This window comes from Macaca thibetana, chromosome 7, assembly GCF_024542745.1.
Source record: "Macaca thibetana thibetana isolate TM-01 chromosome 7, ASM2454274v1, whole genome shotgun sequence".
NCBI lineage: Eukaryota > Metazoa > Chordata > Mammalia > Primates > Cercopithecidae > Macaca > Macaca thibetana.
Window position 1 is genome coordinate 16276532 of NC_065584.1, and position 23822 is coordinate 16300353.

General features: G+C 51.9%; 1 protein-coding gene across 5 annotated transcripts in view; it reads left to right on the plus strand.

The window, feature by feature from the left end:
- CCDC88C (coiled-coil domain containing 88C) overlaps window positions 1-23822 on the plus strand; it is a 148444-nt gene that overhangs the window by 73275 nt on the left and 51347 nt on the right. For all 5 annotated transcript variants that reach the window (XM_050799000.1, XM_050799002.1, XM_050799001.1 and 2 more), the window contains 8 exons: window positions 1771-1829; window positions 2962-3045; window positions 5393-5533; window positions 5955-6139; window positions 6860-6941; window positions 7268-7426; window positions 19378-19524; window positions 20526-20670. In XM_050799000.1, coding sequence (XP_050654957.1) covers window positions 1771-1829; window positions 2962-3045; window positions 5393-5533; window positions 5955-6139; window positions 6860-6941; window positions 7268-7426; window positions 19378-19524; window positions 20526-20670 — 1002 coding nt within the window. The remainder of the gene's footprint in view (window positions 1-1770; window positions 1830-2961; window positions 3046-5392; window positions 5534-5954; window positions 6140-6859; window positions 6942-7267; window positions 7427-19377; window positions 19525-20525; window positions 20671-23822) is intronic.

The window sequence follows — 23822 nt, forward strand, 5'->3', positions numbered from 1 at the left end:
CAGGGTTTCACCATGTTAGCCAGGATGGTCTCGATCTCCTGACCTCGTGATCCACCCGTCTCGGCCTCCCAAAGTGCTGGGATTACAGGCTTGAGCCACTGCGCCCGGCCTGCTACCGTGATATTCTTTATAACATTGTTTAGATTGACTTATTTTAGGGCCGGGCACGGCGGCTCACGTCTGTAATCCCAGCACTTTGGGAGGCCAAGGCGAGCAGATCATGAGGTCAGGAGTTCAAGACCAGCCTGGCCAACATGGTGAAACCCCATCTCTACTAAAAATACAAAAATACAGGCGTGGTGGCAAGCGCCTGTAATCCCAGGTCCTCGGGAGGCTGAGACAGGAGAATCACTTGAGCCCAGGAGACAGATGTGGAAGTGAGCCAAAATTGTGCCACTTCACTTCAGCCTGGGTGACAGAGTGAGACTCTGTCTCAAAAAATATATATATATTTTTATATATATTATATATATTTATATCTATATTATATATTTTTTATATCTATGATATATAAAAATTGAACCTCTGGAAGGGGATTGGTTGAGTAAGTTAGTGGCCTTGCTTTACAAAGTAAGTATGTAACCGTCAAAAAGGTGTGGTGGCTCACACCTGTCATCCCAACACTGAGGCGGGAGGATTGCTTGAGCCCAGGAGTTCAAGACCAACCTGGGCAATATTATGAGACCCTGTCTACAAAAAGTACAAAAGTTAGCCAGGTGTGGTGGTGCACACCTGTAGTCTCAGCTACTCGGGAGGCTGAGGTGGAAGGATCACTTGAACCCAGGAGGTGGAAGCTGCAGCGAGCTATGATTGTACCACTACACCCCAACCTGGGCAATAGAGTGGGACCCTGTATCCCAAAAAAAAAAAAAAAAAAAAAAAAAAAAAAAAAAAAAAAAAAAAAAAAAAGGATGTCTTTATGTTATCTTATGGAATTTACTTTAGAATACTCCAGCCAAACAAACTTACAGAGGGAAGGAGGAGGCAGGTAGAGTGAGAGGTGCAGAATGTTGATCATGTGAGGCTGAGTGTATTGTGGAGGTTCGTTATACTGTCCTCCCGGGTCTGTTTGGAAATTTGCATGATAAAAAGGGGACGGTTGTATACAGCCTTATTTTAGTGTCGACTCAGTATTTCCTATGGGAGTTGGTCTCTCCCATTGTGTACTTTGCTTACCTGATGCGCTAACAAGGGATGCTGATGTTACGGTTCATTAATTACCACGGGGAGATATTGATGACATATTTGAATGGAATGGGGCTTCAAATAGTTATGTACAGAATTCTCATTTGGTTTAAAAAGTAAATAAGGCTGCGTATGGTGGCTCACACCTGTAATTCCAGCACCCTGGGAGGCTGAGGTGGGCAGATCACTTGAGTCCAGGAGTTTGAGACCAGCCTGGGCAACAGGGCAAAAACCCGTCTCTTCAAAAAATATGAAAATTAGCTGGGCATGGTGGTATATGTCTGTAGTCCCAGCTACTAGGGAGGCTGAGGTGAAAAGATCGCTTGAGCCTTGGGAGGTCAAGGCTGCAGTGAGCTGTGGGCCTGCCACTGCACTCCAGCCTGGGTGACAGAGTGAGACCCTGTCTCAAAATAGTAAATAAAGCCTCACATGGAAGATCGATGGAGTGCGTATACCTAAGTGAATGTCACAGAGTAGAGAGATGATTTTTTTTGTTTATCTGATTTTTTTCCCCCTACAGTAAACATGTCACTGAAATTGTACCAGCAGTTGAGCTGAGTTAAATGTGTTGCTCTCTTGATCTAGGGAAGAGCATGGAGGAAATCAAGAAGGTGCTGCTCCTGGTGCTGGGCTGTGCCGTCCAGGTAGGGATTGGGCAGGGCTGCAGCAGAGGGAGCTCCCCCAGCCTTCTCATACTGGGTTTGTGGGACTGGAACCAGCCCTTAGCTTAGGTGGGAGGATGCGCCTTTCAGTCCAATATGACAGAAGGGACCGCTGGGTTCCTAGAAGAAAGCGGCCATTGTTTTAGGTGGCAGCTGTTTCTAGTACCAGGGCACCTTGGGCAGGAGGCGAGATGGGGATCCCTCAGGCCAGGGTACCATTAGCAAATCGTCCCCAGTGTAGGAACTGCTAGAGCAAGGATCTGCAAACTACACCCTGTGGGCCAGATCTGACTTGCTGCCTACATTTGTAAATAAAGTTTTATTGGGCCGAGTGCGGTGGCTCATGCCTGTAGTCTCAGCACTTTGGGAGGCTGAGGTGGGGGAGGATGGCTTGAGGTTGGGAGTTCAAGACCAGCCTGGGCAACATAGTGAGACCTTGTCTTCAGAAAAAAAATAGAAAACATTAGCTGGGTATGGTGGTGCATGCCTGCCGGCTACTCAGGAGGCTGAGGCAAGAGGATCACTTGAGTGCAGGAGTTTGAGGCTGCAGTGAGCCATGATCATGCTACTGCACTCCAGCCTGGGTGACAGCGAGACCCTCTCTCAAATAAAGTTTTATTGGAACACAGCCTTATGCCCGCCTTTACATATTGTCTGTGGCTGTTTTCCCACTACAGCGACAGAGCTGGGTAGTTGTGACAGAGGCCAAATGGCCCACAGAGTCTAAAATATTTACCATCTGGCTTTTTACACATGAAGTTTGCCACCCCCTGGCTTAAACCAGGTGTTCCCTGTCTTTACGTATTTAAGAATCACCTGGAGAGCTTGTTTAAAACGAAGCGTTCTGTGTTCCACCCTGGTCTTTTCAATCTTGGTGGGGGCTTACGGATGGGAGGTTGAAGAACAAGTTCCCCAGGTGATTCTGATGTAGGTGGTCCCGGCAACCACTAGAGACACATCAGCGTAAGGGCTGGCAGGAGGACAAGAGCGTTCTTAGTTATGAAGAAGCCCGGGGTGGGTGGTTCCTTTTGAAACTGTCATTCTGTGGCCGTGGTGGACTCAGCTTCGCCCTCACTTGAACAGTGCTTCCATTAACACATGTAACCCTCCACAGTGTGAGAGGAAAGAGGAGTTCATTGAAAGAATCAAACAGCTGGACATTGAGACCCAGGCTGGCATCGTGGCCCATATCCAGGAGGTAGGTGCGTGGCCTCGTGGAGGGCTCAGCTGTGCACTGCTGCACCCGTGGTAGCCGGGAGGCAAAACTTCTCTATGAGTGGAAACGTTTAAAGAATACATCACCCATTACGATTTTGCTAATCTTAGGTTTCAGACACCACAGGCACATTGATTCTGTTTGGAAAGATAGCCATCAATCAGGCAGCTAAAATAAAATGAGGGTAAAAATAAAAATTAAAAAAAAAAAAACACCTCAATCAAGTTGTCTTTTGTCGCCTTCTTTTTGCCTAATATGGTCTCAGACTATTTTTAAGAGCTGTCAAGTGGTTGAGGCTCAGAATTTGATTTACAGGCCCTGAAAATGTATTCTGGCAAATGTCACCCTGCTTTGAACGGTTGATCTTTATAGAGAGAGATTCTCTGCTTCTGTCAGTGACATGGCAGAGACAAGCTGACACCACTTGGGAATCTAAACCAGTGAGTCCCAGAGAGGCTGCCTTGGGAGACTTGGCCCATCCCCAACTCAGGCCCCCAGCAAGGGTTCGGGAGGGCTCTGCATTGAGCATCAGCAGAGTGCAGGAGGAGGAGCCCCTGGCCTTGGAGGCCTGACCTTCCCGGCACTTTGCCATTGACATTGGCAGAGGTGGTATCAGCTAAGGAGGCGGCCACCCTGGGGGGCAGTATCCAGGTGGCAGTTTACTTTCCTGACCTCCACTTCCACACTCCGTCCAAAATATGCACTGTGTGCTTTAATTACCTTAGGGGATATGGGTTCAGCAGTCAGTGTCATTGGACAGATGAGATAAATGCATGAAGAAGATTTGCATGCACAGGAACTGGTGTGTGATTGGCAGAGGCAGCTGAGCACAGGACTCCCTGGGTTGATACTGGGGAGAACCTGTGGCTTGGCCTACCAGCTTCCACAGCTGGCTGGGGCTGTCAGGCCTGGGCTTCAGAATTCCCTGGTGCTTTTTAAAAATTGGGGTGCTGGGCCCCTTGAGAGACCCACTGAGTCAGACTCAGTGGGAGGAGGGGCATAAGCATTTAAATAAAACCTCAGTAAGTGGCTGTGGTGCAGCCAGGTTGAGCCCCTGAAGCCCAGCCACACCACCCTTTACAGAGGCCCTGAGATGTCCAAGGACTTTCCCCAGCATTGGGTCTGGAGCAGGCCTAGAACCAGCCTCTCCATCCTGTGCCCTTAGGGTGCTCTGAATCATGGGATAAGATTTCTGCTAATTCTCAGATCACCCGTATCCAAACTTATCCTTTTAAGGTGGGGAGAAGTAAGAAGGTGGTGTCTCTTCAAATTTTGAGAAATTGAAGGGCCTTTGTTGACCGGGCCCTGTCTGCTTTTTATTTTATGGGTTTGTCTTTTTTTTAGAGACAGGGTCTCTCCCTGTCACCCAGGCTGGAGTGCAGTGGTGTGATCATAGCTCACTGTGGCCTCAAACTCCTGGCCTCAGGTGGTCCTCCTGCCCCAGCCTCCCAAGTAGCTGGGACCACAGGTGCATGCCACCTTGCCCGGCTAAATTTTACATTTTTTTGTAGAGAATGGGGTCTTACTATGTTGCTCAAGCTGAGTTTGTGTTTTTGTTTTCTCTACCTCTGTTGATTGAATAAAGACTTCTTTGGGTGTGTTTCAGAGTAGATGCCCCGATTTCATTGTTCTTGTTTTCCTCTTTTGAGGCCCAAGCACTATGGTATCTCTTCCGAAACTGAGAGGAGGAGAGCTGGAAACAGACGCTGTCTCCTGGGGCAGATGGCGGGGTGTGTGTCGCGAGGCTGTTTCATGTAGACAGAGCCGTGTATCTCCACTCCCTGGCCAGGGAAAGGGGCCCAAAGAGGCTGTCTTCTGTGGCCCGTGGGAATGAGATGCACCCTTCCCTGAAAACTGTTTGATTATGAATAGTTCCAGAAAACAACCCAAGATTGCTCTGTACACAACATTCTGACAAAAGATTAATATTTTTGCTCTGTTTGCATAGATTTTAAGAAGTAACATATAGTCCCTTTCCTCACCCTCTCACCCTGAAGCTTTCCTTCTTTGTGTTCTACATCGATGTAGTTCCAGTGAAGATGTCTTATCCCACGACCTTATAGGGAAACAATTGTAAGGCGTGCTTTCTGGTCCTCTTTGAAAATCAGTGTCCTCTTTGACCCAGTTCTGAAAGCAGAAGTGATTTGTATGAACAGAGCTGTGCTGAAGGGTTTGGCCGCACTTACATAGGGCACCCTTTTGCTGGCCACAGTAAATTTGTCACTGAGGGATTAGTAAGGTTGATTGGAAGGAGATGCTGTTTGCAGTGTGAAGGAAGTGGGTGCCCGTCTCTGCCGCCCCTGCACTGCCCTGCCATGTGTGCCCACAGGTGACTCACAACCAAGAGAACGTGTTTGACCTGCAGTGGCTGGAGCTGCCCGACGTGGCTCCGGAGGAGCTGGAGGCCCTCTCGAGGAGCATGGTGCTCCACCTGCGGAGGCTCATCGACCAGCGGGACGAGTGCAGCGAGGTGCGTCCGCGGGGTGGCGGCCCGGGCAGCCTGGGAAGGGGCTCAGGCCCCTTCATCTCCTCTCCCTTCATCTTCAGCCTAGACGCCTCAGTCCTGCTGCTGAGGTTCTGGTTGGGGTGGGACGTGCGTGCTTTCCCTGGTTACGGCCCCTGCAGTGCATGGTCACCTCGGGCCTGTGGGAAGATACAGGGGATCAGGACGCGGAGCTTGGGGCCCCCCTCCTTCGTACATTCCCTTTTGTTTCACTAAATATTTCACCTCTTTTCAAAACCTACGCCAGCCTTCTCCCACCTTCCTCCTGGTTTCTTAGTCTCCGCTGAAATATCTGTCTTTTGGTGGTTTCTTCACCCTGTTCGAGCTCAGGGGTGGTGCTGGTTAACCCCGTTTGTTCTCCTCCGTCCCCCTCCCTGCCCGGCTGCAGCTGATCGTGGACCTCACTCAGGAGCGTGACTACCTGCAGGCGCAGCATCCACCCAGCCCCGTCAAGTCCTCCAGCGCTGACTCCACTCCCAGTCCCACCAGCAGCCTCTCCAGTGAAGACAAGCAGCACCTGGCCGTGGAGCTGGCCGACACCAAGGCCAGGCTGCGGCGCGTCAGGCAGGAGCTGTGAGTCCCCGGCTGCTTCTCCTACCTTTGTGTGTGTTGTTACAGTCGTGTTTTTGGTGTGGCATCGACTCACATGCGTGGTGCCGTCAATGGCACAGCTCTGACGTGCGCCCTGGAGTCAGCTGGGGTCTGCCTTGAGCTTACTCTTTGACCTGTGACCAGCTGCCTCCCCGTCCGAGGCCCGCACTGGAATGGGGGCGGGGGTTCTTCCCGGTCTTCAGGGTTTCTTCAGTCCAGACAGTGCAAGTTGTCCACAGAGACAGCCTCCAGTCCATGCTCAGCTCCAGCTTGGGGCCGGGACGACCACACCTGGTGTGTTTTCTTGGCTGGAGGGAGGAGGTGCTCCTCCTTCGGTCCAGTCTGGTGAGCCTGTTCTCCCAGGTTTCCTGCAGCTGGTGGATGTCACCTGGCTGGTCACCTGTAGAGCCTGGCCGTAGGGTGGTACAGCTGCCGCTGGGGTCTCCTTACCTGCCCCACACACTTGGAAGGAGACCTGAGTGGTGGATGGACATAGTTTAAGGGCCAATATTGCAAACTTACAAAGAGAAAAGAATTTTGAGTCAGTAACATTTTTGCAGGCCCCATAAGCAGATCGCCTCCGCACCGCCCAAATCCCCGGCGCTTTCCTTTTCCCGCTGGTCTTAGAAGTGGCGGCCTGCGTCCGGGACTGCTTGTTAAGGAGGCTGCCTCCCACACTCTTTGTCCTTACTGCCTCTGCAGGGAGGATAAGACAGAGCAGCTTGTGGACACCAGACATGAGGTGGACCAGCTGGTGCTGGAACTGCAGAAAGTTAAGCAGGAGGTGAGTTGGGGGCCTGAGCCTGTGTGTCCTGGGGGTGGCAGGGCTGGAGTGTCCAATAACGGGGCCTGGAGGGTCAGGAGCACAACAGCAGCGCTTTTAAGCCACCCAAGAGCCACTTGTCCTGAGCACGGCTATGGGGATGACCCTGTTTCTTAGTGACAGCAGGTGGAGATCCCGTGTGGTGGCGTGCACATGGAGGCCCCCGGCCACCAGGAGCTGGCTTGTCCTGGGCCATCATGGAGACACCATGCAGGAGGGAATTGGCCTTTCTGCCCTCCCTAGAGGATGCCCTAAGCTAGGTTCTCCTGCCTTTGTCCACTTTCCAGAACATCCAGCTAGCAGCAGACGCCCGGTCTGCTCGTGCCTATCGAGACGAGCTGGATTCCCTGCGGGAGAAGGCAAACCGTGTGGAGAGGCTGGAGCTGGAGCTGACCCGCTGCAAGGAGAAACTGCATGACGTGGACTTCTACAAGGCCCGCATGGAGGTAGGCGGCCTTGCTGCGAGGCCCCTGGACGGGGCTGCTGGAAATTCCTCAGAAGCAGATTCAGACTGACTTGTCCTTGGGGGCTTGGGGAAGCGGAGCCACAGGTGTCTCAGCAGATGCTTCCCTGGCACCTCAGCCTGCCTGGGCTTCCCAGGGCCCCCGTCTTGCTCCTCTTCATCTCCCCGTCAGTAGGGGAGGGGAAGGAGTGTCATTGATTGATGTAAGGCAGTGATTCCTTTCAGGGTTTCTCCTGCCCCCACCTCATGGCATTATGATCACCTTCTATCCGTGTGCATCTTTTAAAAGACTTCTTGCAATTTCTGTGGCTAATTTGCTAGGACTATTTCCTCATCTGTGAGAATAACAGGCAACTGGGCGCAGGCGGCTCATGCCCATAATCCCAGCACTTTGGGAGACCAAGGTGGGAGGATCGCTTGAGGCCAGGAGTTCGAGATCAGCCTGGGCAACATAGCAAGACTCTGTCTCTACAAAAAATAAAAAAATTTATCCAGGCATAGTGGCACGTGCCTGTAGTCCCAGCTACTCAGGAGGCTGAGGCAAGAGGATTGCTTGAACCTGGGTTGTCGAGGCTGCAGTGAGCTATGATTGCACTGCTGCACTCCAGCCTAGGTGGCAGAGAGGAACCCTGTCCCTAAAAATAGGAATACTGTTATGGCTTTGTGAGGTTTCAAAGATGGTGTTGGGCAAGCCCCATAGTCATCAGCCAGTGGAGGCTACTCGAACCGTCTTTATTTTAAGTCTTATCAAGGTTCTGGGAAGAATGCAGCTGAAAGGGTCCAGGCTACATGGAGACCCAGACCCAAGTGAGGTGTCTGATGCTTTGACCACTCACCCTGACAACCTCATGTCAGTAGCAGCTTCCGGGACCCTCTTTTCTGAGGATTTAGGAATTTTTCCCATTGCCTATTCCGGGGGGGCTGGAAGTGGTTAGAAAACATGAGCTGAGTGAAATCAGAATACTGGCACACATTGAGTGGACTTGTTCAAGGCTAAGAAATAAGCCCGATGTCTCTCCTACCAGCCAGAAGGCTGCTTAGGCCACCGAAGGCAGTGCGCCGTATTGTCCTCTCCCTGCCATGGAGCTGTCGGGCTTGCCGGGAAAGGCTGTCGGCCCAGGATTTCCATGTGCTCTGTGCTGCAGCTGGGCCCTGGAGGCACTGGGGCTGGGCGAGGTGGGTTGGCGAGGCTATGGCAAGGGCCTGTCTGTTCCTCAGACCCACTCAGGGAGTGTCCCCTGAGGAATGTGAGCCACATGCTAAAGCTCCTTGCCCCCTGCTGAGAAGGCATCCTAGAGGCTGTGCAAAGCCCGCCCAGGCCTGGGCGAGGGGTGGAGAGGGTAGACCGTTTCTCAGCTTTGTCTTGGAGATGGGCCACTGGCTCTGTGGGTTATGAGAGGCCCAAATCCCCGGCACATATGGGCTCCGGGACATGGGCAGCTTCTGACGGCTGCATCACTGACTGGAAATGCCCTGGGTGGGAGGACTGGGGACTGTCATGCACAAACCACCACCTCAGCAGCTCCTCCTGCACATGGGGGACCTCGTGCAGCCCCAGAGTGAGGTCATGGATGGAACGTGACTCCCACATCTCACCCCGTACCCTGATTTGCGGAGGAGGGTGGGTTTGGGGATCCGGTCTCTGTGTTCGTTCCCGGCCTTGTGGGAGCATCCTCGCTCAGTCATGCAGACGCGTCTGCCCAGCACCTGCCTGCATGGTAACTGAGCCCTGCACCAGGAGCAGAGGATCTAGAAACGCACAAGCTCTGCCCTCTGCATCAGGGAGTTCTTGGCATTTGAGAGAGGTTTCCATAGTCTCCAGTGTCATGCCTCTGTGAAATGACAGAAGTATTTTTCACATTAACGACTTTCATAGTGGAAAATTACCATGAGATTTATAATGCCTTAGATTTCGTATTCATTTTATTAATCACAAGAGAAAGAGCAATAGTGTCTTATCTGCATGAGACATTTACTCAGGGATAGGTAGTGACACACACGTAGGTTTGCAGACACAGAGCCATCGACGCAGGTGATGAACTGGGCATGGTCGATTGAGTCCAGGCCACTGTTGAGAGGAGTGAGTTGTACTACCTTCGGATGCCCATGGTGTCAGGACTCAGATAAGTGGTGGAGGACACGTGTCTTTGGATTGGAATAGTTACAACACCCTAGCAAACCATCTTCAGTCCTCATAGGATGCTTAGAACAATTTAGGATTCCCTCCCTTGTTCCTCTTCTAGACTTGAAACCTTTCTGTTTGTGAGTGATTTTGCCTTTTTCATGCAGTGACATTAATTGAGCAGCATGGAGATAGTCATGGAAGAAACAGCTGAACCTACAGGGCTTAGCTTCTGGGGAGGGGAGCAGGCAGGCAGCACATGGTTAGGACGCAGCACCGTCAGTGCTGTGCTGGGGGTCACGGAGGGGAGGGCGCCTCATCCAAACATGGGCTGGGGCCAGGGAAGGCCTTTGCTGGGAGGGTGCTGTTGAAAGTGAGGCCTGAAATAGCTAGGAGTTAACCAAGCAGGGAGAGCCAGGCAGAGGGAGGAGCGAAGGCCTGGAAGCCCGAGAAAGCAGCATGCAGAAGAGACACCTGAAGTCAGGGCCACAAGGTCCTGGTGTGTCCGGGTGGACGGTGAGGGGTGAGGCTGGAGGGGCTCTCAGGGCCCAGCCATGGAAGGTGTGCAGCATGCCCATCAAGCATTTTCACGAGGCGGGTGGTGTGGGGTGTTTCAGAACATTTAAGCACTTAGGCTGCGTGGCCCCAAGTCTGCCCGATGCATGAGCCCTGCTTTCCACCACTGCTTCCCCGAGTCCCACCGGACAAGGAAGCCTGGCCCAGGAGTTTGGTTTGTGTCTTCATGGGGCGAGTTCTCAGCATGTAGGGCAGTTCTGGCCCCTGGGAGGTGTTGGAGAGATGCTCGTTGAGTGAATCGTATCTGGAGCTGGCTTTGGGCAGTGCTGCATTTGCAGAGCTGGTGGCTGCTGTACTGCATTGGAGCCCCCACCTTCTCAGATACCTGCAGAAGCTGAATATGGGAGCACAGACCTCCCGGGGCGGGCCTCCCACCTCAGCACTCAGGTGTATGTTGGACTCAACTTGGAATGCAGCTCAGAGGCCTGGAGCTGAGCTGCTTTGAGGTGGGAGCCAGGTACCATCTGAGCCCTGCTGGGGTTGAGGTGAACCCTTGCCCCCAGTGGCAGATGCCTGGGCCAGTCACTCCCTCCAGTGCTGAGTGGGCTTCATGTCAAGGCCCGGCGCTACCTTAATGCATAGGTGACTTTGATGGGCCCGTGTTGCTTTTAAGAAATAAGTGTGTGCCCAGCTTTACATGAAAATCCAGGTTTTTCAGGGTGTAGCGATGCACATTTCCAGGGGATTTGCCCTGAGAGTCCTTAAGAACAGTTCCTATGCAGTTCAAAGCAGACAGCACCATGAAGAAATGCATCTGTGGCCCAGGCATGGTGGCCCAGTGGCCCATGCCTATAATCTCAACACTTTCGGAGGACAAGGCAGGCAGATCTCTTGAGCCCACAAGTTCGAGACCAACCTGGGCAACATGGTGAAACCCCATCTCTACAAGAAAATGCCAGAAATATCAGCCGGCTCTGGTGGCAGGCAGCTGTGGTCCCAACTCTTGGGAGTCTGAGGTGGGAGGATTGCTTGAGCCCTGGAGGAGGCTGAGGTTGTGGTAAGCCGAGATCTGCACTCCAGCCTGGGCGACAGAATGAGACCCCCTCTCAAAAACAAGAAATGCATCTGTGAATTGAGGTTGACCCACAGGTGGTAAAACCTTAGATTAGAAAAGACCCAAGTACGAGGTATGTTTATCCAGAAAATAAAAATGAAGTGGTTAGAGAGAAGGATAGATGGATGGATATGTGATAAAGCACAGATAGCAAAACTTGTAATTGTAGAATCTAGGCGGTGTGTGTATGGGTGTGTGTGACACAATTATTTTGACCTTTCAGGAAATTTTATATTTTTTTGTAATAAAATGTTAGTGTTAGAAGAGATATTCCAGGTAAAAGGTCAGTGGGACAACAGGCACTTTGCCTAAGCTCACACTTGGTCAACCACATCCATTGTGAAACAGTTAAAAATATTGATCAGTTTAAAGCTGTGAAGCAGTTTCCCATAAGTCTCAGCTCTTCATTTCTCAGTTTCTCAAGATGTGGTCTGTGTCTGTCTGTATCAGGATCAGCTGTGGGTTTGTGTTTAAAATGCAGATTCCTGGGCCCCACCCTAGACCCCAGGGAGTAAGGGCAGGCCCTAGAAATCTGCATTTTACAGGCCCTCTCCCAGGCCATCTTGTCCCCCTTAAAAAAATAACCTTACTTTAAAAAAATTAATGTGTACATTATAGGAAACTGAAAAAGACAAGCAAAGAACAAAGTCCTCCAGAATCACAAGCAGTTTACAGTTTGCCGTGTCCTTCTGTGTCCTGTGTGTGCACACAGCCTCGTTTTACATGTTTGAGAGCATGCAGTATATGTCATGCTTTTTCACACATCATGAATATTTACCAATTTGAAATCCCAAAGCTGTATGAGTATTTTGATAACCAAGAATACACTACACCACAACTCAATCTGTTAGGAAAAAATGTAATCCTGCCTTTCTTTGGACATAAATGTCACAGACGACAAAAATGGCAACAGGCTTCTAGATAAAAGTATTGGCAGAGTTAATGTTAAAATACTATATTCCCTTAAGGCTCAGTTTAAAATAAGACATAAAGCAACAGAGTACACTAAGTATATGTTTGGAAGAGAATTCATTAGCAGATCTATACCGTTAAAATATTAGCAAGAAGGTATGTTTCCATTGAATTCCTTAATGTATGCCTATAGTACAGCCAAAAGAGATGCACACACGTCAGTGGCTGTCATCCAAATGGAAATATGAACACATCTGCGTGTGTCTGTCCCTTTATACTTCCTGGATTCCTCCCAAGCTGGAGGAATACGGTTGCAGACGAACAGAGTGCTTTTTTTCCCCCCTGAGGCTCTTCACTCCTGGATTCCCTCCGGAAAGGCAGGGTTTGCAGAGCCAAGGGTCAGTCTGTGGGCAGCGTGTGGCCAGAGGCTTTTTGTGTGGACCTTGAGCCCCAGCAGGCAGGACTCTGTCTTACTTGACTGCGTATACAGAGAGCCTGGCACACACGAGGCACTTGGTAATCACGCCACCCTTTGCTCTGCAGTTAAAAGGCTTGCAGTCTGGGGAGGAGGGAACGGGAGGAATCCTGAGTTTTTCGATTCCTCGGGACTGGAGACAGGGCTGTTAGGTGAGATAGGCAGGAGAGCAGAGAGGTTATTGGATTTGTGCCAGCTCGAATTGGTGCAGCACTTGCAGGTACAGTGGGAGAGACTGGTGGCCGGGTCCGCCCAGACAGGCTGCCCCGTCTAACCCGGAAAGCACATCGGTGTGCATCACCGAAGGGAGAGCGCGTCCTGCCATGTGGGAGGACGAGATAAAGGACCCAGGCTTCGGGGCAAGGGCAGATTAATTTTGGTTACAAAAACATGGAACACAAATGTACATGGTTTGTTTTCAAAAGTCTGGCAGCTATTTTTTACTCCTAGCCTAGCTTACATAAGAGGTGAAACAACTAAATGAACAGCAGAGTAAGTGTCCCTTGGTCCAGGAGGAAGCGTGCGGGCAGGCGTGGGGTGTCCCTGACTTCCCTTTGTAAATAGTAGTTCTTCTGCTCGGTGCTGTCCATGGCATGGGGGTTGCCCTCAGGGCTGCGTGGGAGAAGGACGCATATTTTTAAAATTGCATCCCATATTTTAAAATTGGCTGCAATTTTTCCCATATTTTAAAACTGGCTGCAAGTTTCTACTGCAGGCAAAGGGCAGATGCATAGATGCTGTGTGCATCCTGAGCGGAGTGGATGTAACCTCTCTCTGCTTCTGTGTGATTTACGGCTCTCTAGGCAGCACGGGCTCCCAAATAGCCCGAGGGGCAGAGACCTAGCTGGTCAGAGTCTACACCCAGGGGCAGAGACCTAGCTGGGTGCAGTCTACATCCAGGAGCAGAGACCTACCTGGACACCGTCCATACCCAGGGGCAGAAACCTACCTGGGCACAGTCCATACCCAGGGGCAGAGACCTAGCTGGGCACAGTCTATACCCAGGGGCAGAGACCTAGCTGGGCATAGTCTATATCCAGCTCGCCAGGTGTTAAGCAAGTCTTGTCCCCATCTGTCAAAGTGGGGGGTGCTCTGGGGCATGTCTGAGACCTTGGCATCCTGTGATACAGGAGCATGTTTGCAATGGGCTTATCCTGGGGTGCACCTCTCCATGGGGAGCCTCCCTGACAGGGAGCTGCCCCAGAGGAGGTGGGGACCCTGGAATAGATCTCTGCAGTGAGGGGTCAGCCAGAGGGACAGGAAGGGTTGTTGGCCAGCACCAACCAGTGAGGAGCTAGGCTAATGATCATTCCCAGAATGTATGTGTGTCTCTTTCTCTCCTCTCTCTTGCACGTGCACACACACGTGTGCACATCCTCCCCCCGCCATGGTGACCAGGAATGGGGTGGGGCGGGAGCTCTGCTGTGGCCTGGTCTGCCTTGCCCACGAGGCCTGGAGATAGGGCCCCAGCTCTCCTGCCCTCCTCCAGCCTCCTCTGGCCCCACACAGCATCTCCTGCAGCTCTCAGAGGTCTCAGTCATCTTCGGGAGGAAAAGGTGCTTGGGACATGTTTGTTGATTTGGGTCCAGTGTCTTGAGGCCCCTGAGGCTCTCCCATCTTTTACTTAAAACAGACCTTTCCACTTTCCTCCACTCGCTCCAGCTGCCTCTCCCTGGGCTCAAAGGCAGACCTGTGTGAAAGCAGTGTCAGCTGTGGGCCCATTTCCCCCAGTCTCTGGGGCCACCTGCCGTGCCTGCACCCCCCCCACTTACCAAAGCCACTCTTGCCAGTGAAGAGTGCTCCTGACATGGACATATCCGGCAAGCACTCCTCGGCCCCAGCCCCTCCTACCACTTCCTGCCTGAGCTTCCACTCTCCCCACTCCTGGACTCACCCTCCCCTCGCAGGCCCACCCCTCAGTACCAGGGCCCTCATCCACCCCTCGGCCTTTGCTCCTCTGGGCTTTCTCCAGGGATGGCTCACCTGCCCCGCCCACTTCTCTTAGCCCATACACATAGACCCTTGAGTGCCAGATCTTAATCTTTGGCTGAGGCTCTGTCTTGTGCTCCAGGCCTCAGTGTACCCGGGTCATCCAGAGACGTCTCAAGGCCAGTGTGTTCAGAGTCATTGTCTTTCCCTCCACACCTGCCTGTCCTGTCTCTGGTCTGGAGTCACATCTACTCGGGTGCTCAAGCCAGAGCATAGGGCGACCTTGTTTCTTTGTCTTCCTGCCCACCCCCCGCGTCCCACGCCCAGGTGCCCCTCCTGTTTATAAGCCTGTTTCTCACCTCCCAGCATCTCCCTGTCCGGAGGCGGGTGTTGAAGAGGGCGCCTCAGCCTCACTGGCATCCTTGCTCATGTTACTCCAGAGTTTGCCCATGGAGTTCCCTCCCTAACAGTCTGGACTGGCCAGTCTGCCTCCGTCTGTCCTGCTGCAGAGGCCTTTGCAGCCGCTCTCCATGGCTCCTGGGTAAAATCCACACTGTACCCTCGTCTGCCACTCGCCCCCTTCAGCTCCCCCAGGACTCCTGGTGCTTTTGCACAAGTGCTTCCTTGGCCCAGCCCCGCTTTCTCCTCCCAGCTCGCTCCTCAGACTCCAGGGCCAGGTCAGGGATGGGGCGCTGATCTGTGCAGCCTGCGTCTCCCAGCCTCCTGCTCCAGGCACCTTGAAACCCCTCCTGACTGCAGGCGGTGCTTGTCACGTGGCACTGTCCTGTCTGCTTCCCAGCCAGAGTGGGAGCTCTTTGAAGACAGGGTCTGTGCCTTATTGACCCCTGGTCCTCTGTGCCCCATGCGCCTTCTGGCTCAGAGGTCAGCAGATGGCAGTCCCTGGGCAAACCCGGCCCCCGTGAGTTTTTATGGACACAGTTGTGTTGGAGCACAGCTGATGCCCATTTGTTGTCTCTTTTTGTGCTCCCTCTGTGGAGCTGAGTAATTGTGACAGAGACTTAAAACCTGCAGAGCTGAAAACGTCACCTGACTGGGCCTGCACAGTCTCAGGGGCTGGCCCAAATGAGGTGCACAATTGGGTCTTTCAGTGAGTGGTAACTAGACTGTGTGTCTGTGGAGGTTTCCCTGCCTGCTAGGAATGGTGTCAGGCCCTAACTGTGTCCGTGCACTGAAGCCTTATGGTGGCTCTGCAGGTTTAGCAGCCACGTTCATTCCTTCCCTCTTTTCAGATGAGGAAACTGATGATTGATTAATTAATAACATGGCAGTTGCTAAGCAGGGGGACCTGGGATGGGAATGACTGTCTGCCTCCAAGACCTTGATGCTTGCCTGTGAATGAACGTGAGCTTCAGCCTTCACAGGAAGGAGGAAGTAAAGGGGGTGTGGGGAGTGCTGAAAGTGGGGTACTCTCAGGAGGGGTGAGGGGCTGCCACTATCCGAGGCCGTGGAGGCCTGAGGAAGGGTCCCAGCCTCCAGCAGCTCACATTAGAGCTGACACATCACGTCATAATCAGGGAATGTCAAGATTCAGGGTACTTACTAAGGACACCTTGAACGCAGGGAGGTCTTCTGTTCCCACCTGGGACTTTGTGTCTTTTGTGTCTCCCTCATTCCTTAATAACTGCTGAGGAGTTGTGATGAGGTTCAGCACACTGAACCGGGCGTTGGACAGGACAGACCTGACGTTTGGTTTAAGGTTTAAGTCCCCCATGCTCCTCAAAGCGGGCGAAGTTTGAAAACAGGCAGGTGAAGTTCAAGGGATGTCCACGAAGCTGGATGAGCAGGTAGAGTTCAGAGCAGGGGTGATGTTTCCTGGGTGGGTAGGAGGTCTGCCCACCCTGAGTCAGCTGACCCAGACCCTCCCCACTGAGGATGCCCTGGGCTGGCCTCCTGCTGCTATGGCCTCCTTTAGGGAACTGTACGGCATCGTGGTCGCTACCGAGCTCCCTGGTGGGGGACAGCTCGTTTCTTTGATTCTGTACCCGCTCTGGTGCTGTGTGCTCCTCAGGGGTCAGGAGGCACCCTAGAAGCCAGTTTTTGCTGTTAACATGCTAGGTGCTCCACGGCGAGTGCTGGGGGTGCTCTGTTGGTGAGAGTTGGTGGTGATGGCAGCTGGCAAGTTTGTAGGTCTGAGGCACTGCACATGGAGTATTTTACACGTATCATCCGAGCTCCGCATCACCCTGCCTTCAGGCCCATCCTGTAAAGGAGGAATCCGGGTTGAGAGTGTATGTAGCAGCCCTGGGAATCGGGGCCCGTTAGCTCCCATGCCTAATCACTGCCCCAAGTCGCAGTGGCGGATTAGAAGTGAGCTCTCGAGCCTCCTGGACCAGCCCTCAGGCCTGGCCTGTGACTTCATGAGTGTGGTCCCCTTAGCTGTTTGCTGGGCTGGGCCAGGCCTTTAGCCCCCCAGGTCACTGGTGGTTGGGGCCGTGGTGGGGCGTTCTGGCCTTGGACAGCTACCCAGAGGTGTGGAATCGGGCTTCCCACTCCTCCTCACCAGGTCCCTGGGGGAGCTCTGGGCTTGCTTCGGGAGCTTGGCCGCAGCTTCTTCTGGATCCGGCTTCTCATTTCAGAGGTGGTGGTGGGGTGTGCAGGGCACTCGAGATGTTTTTGTTACCTTATATATAGTGGAGGTTGAAATGGCCAGAAAACCACGGCATATTTGAGTAGCAGTTAGAAATCTTCTGTTCCATGCCATCTCCCACTCCTGGCCATCCCCATTCATTCCGGGAAGTCTCTTGAGTTCTTTAAGGTCCACCTCACATGCCGCCTTTGATTCCTCCTTGTGGCATGATTTGGCCAACTACTGTTATTGAACACTTATGCGAGGCTCACAAGAGCAAACACACAACAGTCCCGCCCGGGGTTCCTGATCTAGGGGAGGAACAGGCCGGCCTGCTGTGGCCTCAGAGCAGACCAGGGGAACACTAGGAGCCCAGAAGCCTGACTTGGGTGGGACACAGTGAATTCTCAAGCCCTTCTCCAAGCGGATAACTCAGGCTGGGTCTTGAGGGCTAAATAGGAGTTGGTTGTGAGGGTGAAGCGGCGGCAGCCTGTGCGGTGGTTGCTTAGGGCCTGAGGGTAGTGATGCTGGGGAGTGCTGGTGGTGGACCCTGCTGGAACACTGGTCGGAAGAGTAGGGGCAAAAGCCAGAGAGAAAAGACCGGGCCTTCTTTCTGCCTTGAAGTCTGTCATTGTGCTCTGGCTCGTGTCATTAGTACAATAGGGGCCTTTCACCCACACGAGCCCCCGAGGGTGGGCTTCAGGGAGCCGAGGGCAGTGAGGAGAGCACAGGGTCTGCAGCTTGTCAGGCTCCAGCTTTGTACCTCACTAGGTTCGTGGCTTTGAGCTCATTATTTTTTCTGAGTTGGTCTTTCATCTGCAGGAAGGGACTGTCCCTGCCTCTCTCTGAGGGCCACTGGGAGTAAGGCGGTTCATGGATTGCCTGGGCCAGGGCCAGCCACATAGTAGATGTGGTCTCTGCTGGGGACAGGCAGAGAAGGGCATGCAGGTGAATCCAGAGACTTAATGGTCAAGCCCCTCACCCCTGCCAGGCTTTGATCAAAGCTGTGTCCGCTGGCTGGAAAGTGTGTGGCTTCCCCTGCACCAGGAATCTTGGATTCTGGCCCACATAGGAAGATGAGCACATGGTGGATAAGCAGGAACTTCCCGCCTGGTTCCCAGTGTGATTCGTGAGTGGGACAAACCTTAGACAGCTCTGCCCACCGAAAGAAGCATACAGGTTCCTGGCGTGTGCCGTTTGTAACCTGCAAAGGCATTTGGGGGAAGCTCAGTTCCCCGCCAGATACCGAGCAGTGCTTGGAAGGGCCCAGGAGAAGAGAAACCAAGAAAGCCCTTAGCCTAGGAACAGTGGAGATGTGGGCCCCGGACCGACTTCTTCCCTTGTGCACATCACTGCCTGTGACAAAAGTAGATCCAGGTGGACCCCTCAACTGTGTATATTTGTGGAGTTCACATTTGTGTGGCTTGCTGTGCTGAGACTTTAACTGTCTTAAAGACCCCCATTTCCAGGAAACTGCCAATAACTTCTCTTTTCTAAGAGTGTTTGTAAGATACTCAGATTCAGAGCAGTGTATTGAATGAGAAAACTTACCTGAATAGCTGCTTTTTTTCCAGGCCCCACATCTGTAGAATGAATGTTGAATCAAAAGGTCTACTAGACTCAGACCTGGAACCCAGGATTGACTCTCGACCCCACTCCTTCCTTGTTAAGGAAATGGGCTCAGAGATCCCTTGTCCGTCCAAATGAGATGAAGAATGTCAAAGCCTTGGCACTATTCCTAGCCTATCTTGATGTATAGATTTTTTTTCTTATAGCAGAGAAAGTCCATTGTCCTTGCCCAATTAGAAAGGGTGAAGATGGGCTGGGCGCAGTGGCTCACACCTGTAATCCCAGCACTTTGGGAGGCTGAGGCAGGTGGATCACCTGAGGTCAGGAATTCTAGACCAGCCTGGACAACATGGTGAAACCTCATCTCTACTAAAGATACAAAAATTAGCTGGGCGTGGTAGCGGGCACCTGTAATCTCAGCTACTTGGGAGGCTGAGGCAGGAGAATTGCCGAACCCAGGAGGTGGAGGTTGCAGTGAGCTGAGATCGGCCACTGCACCCCAGCCTGGGCAACAGAGTGAGATTCTGTCTCGAAAAAAAAAAAGTGAAGATGATAAAAACAAAAAGTGGAGAAAAAACTTCCTGCCTCGGACTTCCCTCTGGATTGTTTGCTTGGGTCCAGATGCCTGAAAGAGCTTTGGTTTTAGAATTCTGTCCTAATGACCCAGGTGCCTTTATCTGATGGTTCTCATGTATGTTTTTGCTAACCAGGAGCTGAGAGAAGATAATATCATTTTAATTGAAACCAAGGCCATGCTGGAGGAGCAGCTGACTGCTGCTCGGGCCCGGGGCGATAAAGTCCATGAACTGGAAAAGGAGAACCTGCAGCTGAAATCAAAGCTTCACGACCTGGAATTGGTACTGCAGGCTGTGTTGTTACTGCACTGAAAACAGATTGGGGTTGGGCACAGTGGCTCATGCCTGTAATCCCAGGACTTTGGGAGGCTAAGGTGGGAGGATCCCTTGAGCCCAGGAGTTCTAGCCCTGGCAACCTAGTGAGACCCCATCTCTACAAAAATTAAAAAATTGGGCATGGTGGTGTGAGCCTGTAGTCGCATCTACTTGGGGAGACTGAGGTGGGAGGGTTGCTTGAGGCTGGGAGGTTGAGGTTGCAGTGAGCCATGATCACACCACTGCATTCCAGCCTGGGTGACAGAGCAAGACCCTGTCTCAGGAAAAAAAAAAAAAAAAAAAAAAAAAAAAAGAAAAAAACAGATTGGGGCAGGTTCAGGTTTATGCCGTGCCCTTCTCTGATAGTTCAGCTACTGGGTTTGTTGCTGCTCCCGCCGCTGCTGCTCCCACCGCTACCACCAATGACTTGTTGACTGCGGGGAGTCGCTTGCTAAAATCAGCAGGCTTGAGTGGGTGCCACTTAACACCCACAGACAGAGAGCACTTGACTTCTGTATTGCTTTTCTGTAGGAATGAGTGTGCGTGTGTGTCTTTTGCAAGAAGGGTCTTTGCTGTTGATGGTGTGGGGTGAGCTGTGATCTGTTAGCCTCTTAACAACTTTAGAGGCCTTAACAGCTTTAGGGCTTCGCTAGAGCCACGAAGCTGCCCATCGCTGCACACTTGCTTTAAAGCCCTGTGCAATACGTCACTTTGTTCAGACAGCATTCAGTTAGGGACCTCGGGTCTCTCTTCATAACCTAGGTAGCCAGGTCAGCGTACCTTTGAGTGGCTTTATCTCTCATAGCAGGGCCCTGTGTTGGGACGTTTCTGTGCAGCTCTGTTTATTTGGAAGTGAGCCAGTAGTACATCTTCATCCACAGCACATGATGGTAGCTGTACAGGGGCTGAGGCTTGTCCAGAGGGCTCCCCAGCTGTGCAGCCTCACTTCTTGCCTCTTCTTACCCCAGGACCGGGACACAGATAAGAAACGAATTGAGGAGCTGCTGGAAGAAAACATGGTCCTTGAGATTGCACAGAAGCAGAGCATGAACGAATCTGCCCACCTTGGCTGGGAGCTGGAGCAGCTGTCCAAGAACGCAGACTTGTCAGACGGTAGGTAGTGCCTGGTGCCAAGGAGCCAGCCTGGCCGTCGCCGCCGCTGCCTCCAGGGAGCTGAGCCCTGGGCTCTGGAGCTGCCATGTTAGCCCATCCATTAATCCCAGGCAAACACGATTTCCTTCAAGCGCCACTTGGAACTGTTTCATTACAGTTCTCTCCGGGGAAGACACGAGGGGTCTGGCAGCCTTGATGTCAGGACGCAAAACACAAATTAAGTGTTGCTAGGTTTCCCAATTCCCATATGGACATTCCCAAGAGCTTTCAGATTATAGTGCACTGACACCCAGAGGCTCTCTTAGGCCATCTGTGGATGGCTGAAAGCCCTGGATGGCGGGAGTCATCACCAGTGGGCACGAATCCCTGCTATAAATGTACCCTGGGCGTTATTTCCTCCATTCATTTGCATAATTGGGCAAGATGGAGGCAGCCTGTTTTCTCTCTCCTGGGTGTGGGGGTTGCTGAGTGGCTGTTGCCCCTGAGACCCAGTTTCTCAGCAGCGCCTCTGCCGGGCCTCTCCCTTTCCCTCTTCCCTCCTGGACTTGCTCTGCTGCCCACTGCCCTGCGCGAGAGGAGGTGTCGGTCATGGGAAGCGTGGGCGGGGCCGCACTCAGCCCCGCTCGCAGGAAGCCTCAGCCCCGGCAAACAATGAGCCAGTTCCTGCGTTTGAAAATAGCACACGCTCACCGTTCCGGTGCACGTGATAGTGCAAGTTCATAGTTACTTAGACTTTCCAGGGTGTGATGGGGCTTTTGGCTTGTTTAGGGGGTGGCTTTAAAACATTCTGATAGACATCTAAGCATGCTGGAAAGGTTGGAAACAGGTGAATATTTTTTGTATTTGGGGGTTTCTATCAGTTCCGAACCTAAAATCAGTTTCACTGTGAATCTGTGTGAGAAGTTCGCTGTCTGTGCTTTGGTATCTGTGCGTAGCGCTGGGGCCTGAGGGCTGTACGAGGGGGATCCCCCCAAATCCCTCCCTTCTGGAAGTCCAAGTTGAGGGTGCCCCCTGGTGGAGCAGAGAGGTGGTACAAGCAGCCTAGGATGGTCTCCCTCAACGAAGTATTTGTTAGAGACCATGGTGGCTGGTAGGGTGAGAAGGCCTCACCGATTTACACTATTTTGTATAGTATGTGAGCTCTTCCAGGTTAATACCATGATTTATTCTTAGTCTTGTCAACTCCTAGTGCCTAGCTAGGAGCTGACATCATTCTAGTGTTTGCTAGAATGATGGCATCGTGCAAGCGAAGCCTGAGTGTGTGGGGCGGTGGCTTTGAGAGCCAGAAACACCTGGCATAAAGCCTTGGTTCCTCCACTGGTTTGCTAGGTGACCTAGGGCAAGTACTTAACCTTTTAAAACTTTAGTTTCCTTACCTGCAAAATGGGGGTAATGAACCTGCCTCACAGGATGGCTGTGAGGATGAGTGAGAAGACAGCGGAGCATGAACCCCGACTCTGGCCCTTGGTGTGTTCCGTAGAAGGCAGCTCTTCTTGTCTGTCTTACTAAGACATACCCAGTTGCTCTGGTTGCTGGGGGTGCTGATGAGATTTGCACTAGTAAGGAAACACTGGGCCGGGCACAGTGGCTCATGCCTGTAATCCCAGCACTTTGGGAGATTAAGGCAGGCAGATCACTTGAGGTCAGGAGTTCGAGACCAGCCTGGCCAACATGGAGAAACCCCGCCTCTACTAAAAGTACAAAAATGAGCCAGGCATGGTGGTGCGTGCCTGTAATCCCAGCTACTCAGAAGACTGAGGCAGGAGAATCGCTCGAACCTGAGAGGTGGAGGTTGCAGCGAGCCAAGATCACACCACTGCACTCCAGCCTGGGTAAGAGAGTGAGACTCTGTCTCAAAAAAAAAAAAAAAAAAAAAAAAAAAAAGAGAAACATCTGCGTTTTAGTAGTAAACCATTGTGTCATTTTAATAGTCTTCGAGGCACTGACTTTAATGGAAGAGGAAATGAAACATCGACTCCATTGTTTAACTCATAGAACCTTAAAAATTATTCTCTGTGGTCAGTTTGGGAAGGTGAAAAGGGGTGGTGGTTATGGTTGCAGAAAAGTGTGCTTGTACCTAATGCCACAGATCTAAACACTTTAAAATGGCTGAAGTGGTACTTTTTACATGTATTTTTCTATAATTTTAAAAATGGGTCCCCCCCCCATGAATTCTGCAGAGGCACTGTCCAGATGACCACAGGTTTTGAAATAATGGAGTCTTATTTGAGGCTCGGTGTCGAAGTTAGGTTAGTTTCATTTACAGCTTAGTTGGGACAGAGCCCTCCAAGCGTCTTTGTGGAGTGTGTGTGTGTGTTTATGTGTGTGTCAGCGCTGGGCTGGGGCCAGGGACACACCGTCGCCTCTACTGCTCGCCTGTTGTTGCTTTGGGTCTTTGGGGCGTTCTGGCCTGTTGGGTGGTCCGTGTCGTTATCCTTGGTAGAAGATGGAAACTCAGAGGGAAACAAGACGCTGTTCAGTCTTTATGATCACCCGGGAGATCTGAACACACACATTTCCAGATTTATGTGTTTGCTGTGAAAGCCATCACCCCCCTGTACCCACAGCCCCCGGGGTGAAGAGGTGGGGGGAGGAATAGCTGTATTAGCAACAGTGTGGAAAGGACGTGGCACTCAGTTGGGTAAATGAGGGGTGGAAGAACCTGGCTCCCTTCTTAAGAGGGCTTTTGCATACCCCTTTTTTCCCTTCCTGAAACAGCCCCATGACTTACCTAAAATCGTGCACCTGCTTGTAGCAGGAAGGGCCAGGAACTCCCATTCCTGACTCGAGACTGTTCCCTTCTCCATTTGCATCTGAGCTGTTTAAAAGCAGAGTAGATAGTCTGCCTTTTACTATTTTTAGCTTATTTTTCATTTCACTTAGAATTTTGAAAGCAATTTGCATACACTATCACAGTTTTCTTCAACATAATTGTGAAGTCACAGAAAGAAATCTCTGCATAGCATCTCATCCAGGCTGACAAGTGCCCGGCACGTGTTCCAGTGTAGCTTTCTACCACCCGTGGCCGACGGGAGTGGTCAGTTACATGTTCCTGCCTACTGAGCAGCCGCAGTGTCCACTATGCTCTTGGGGGCATGGAATACATCACCTATGTACCATCTCTGTTAGCCTCTAAAATCCTTGATTGGACA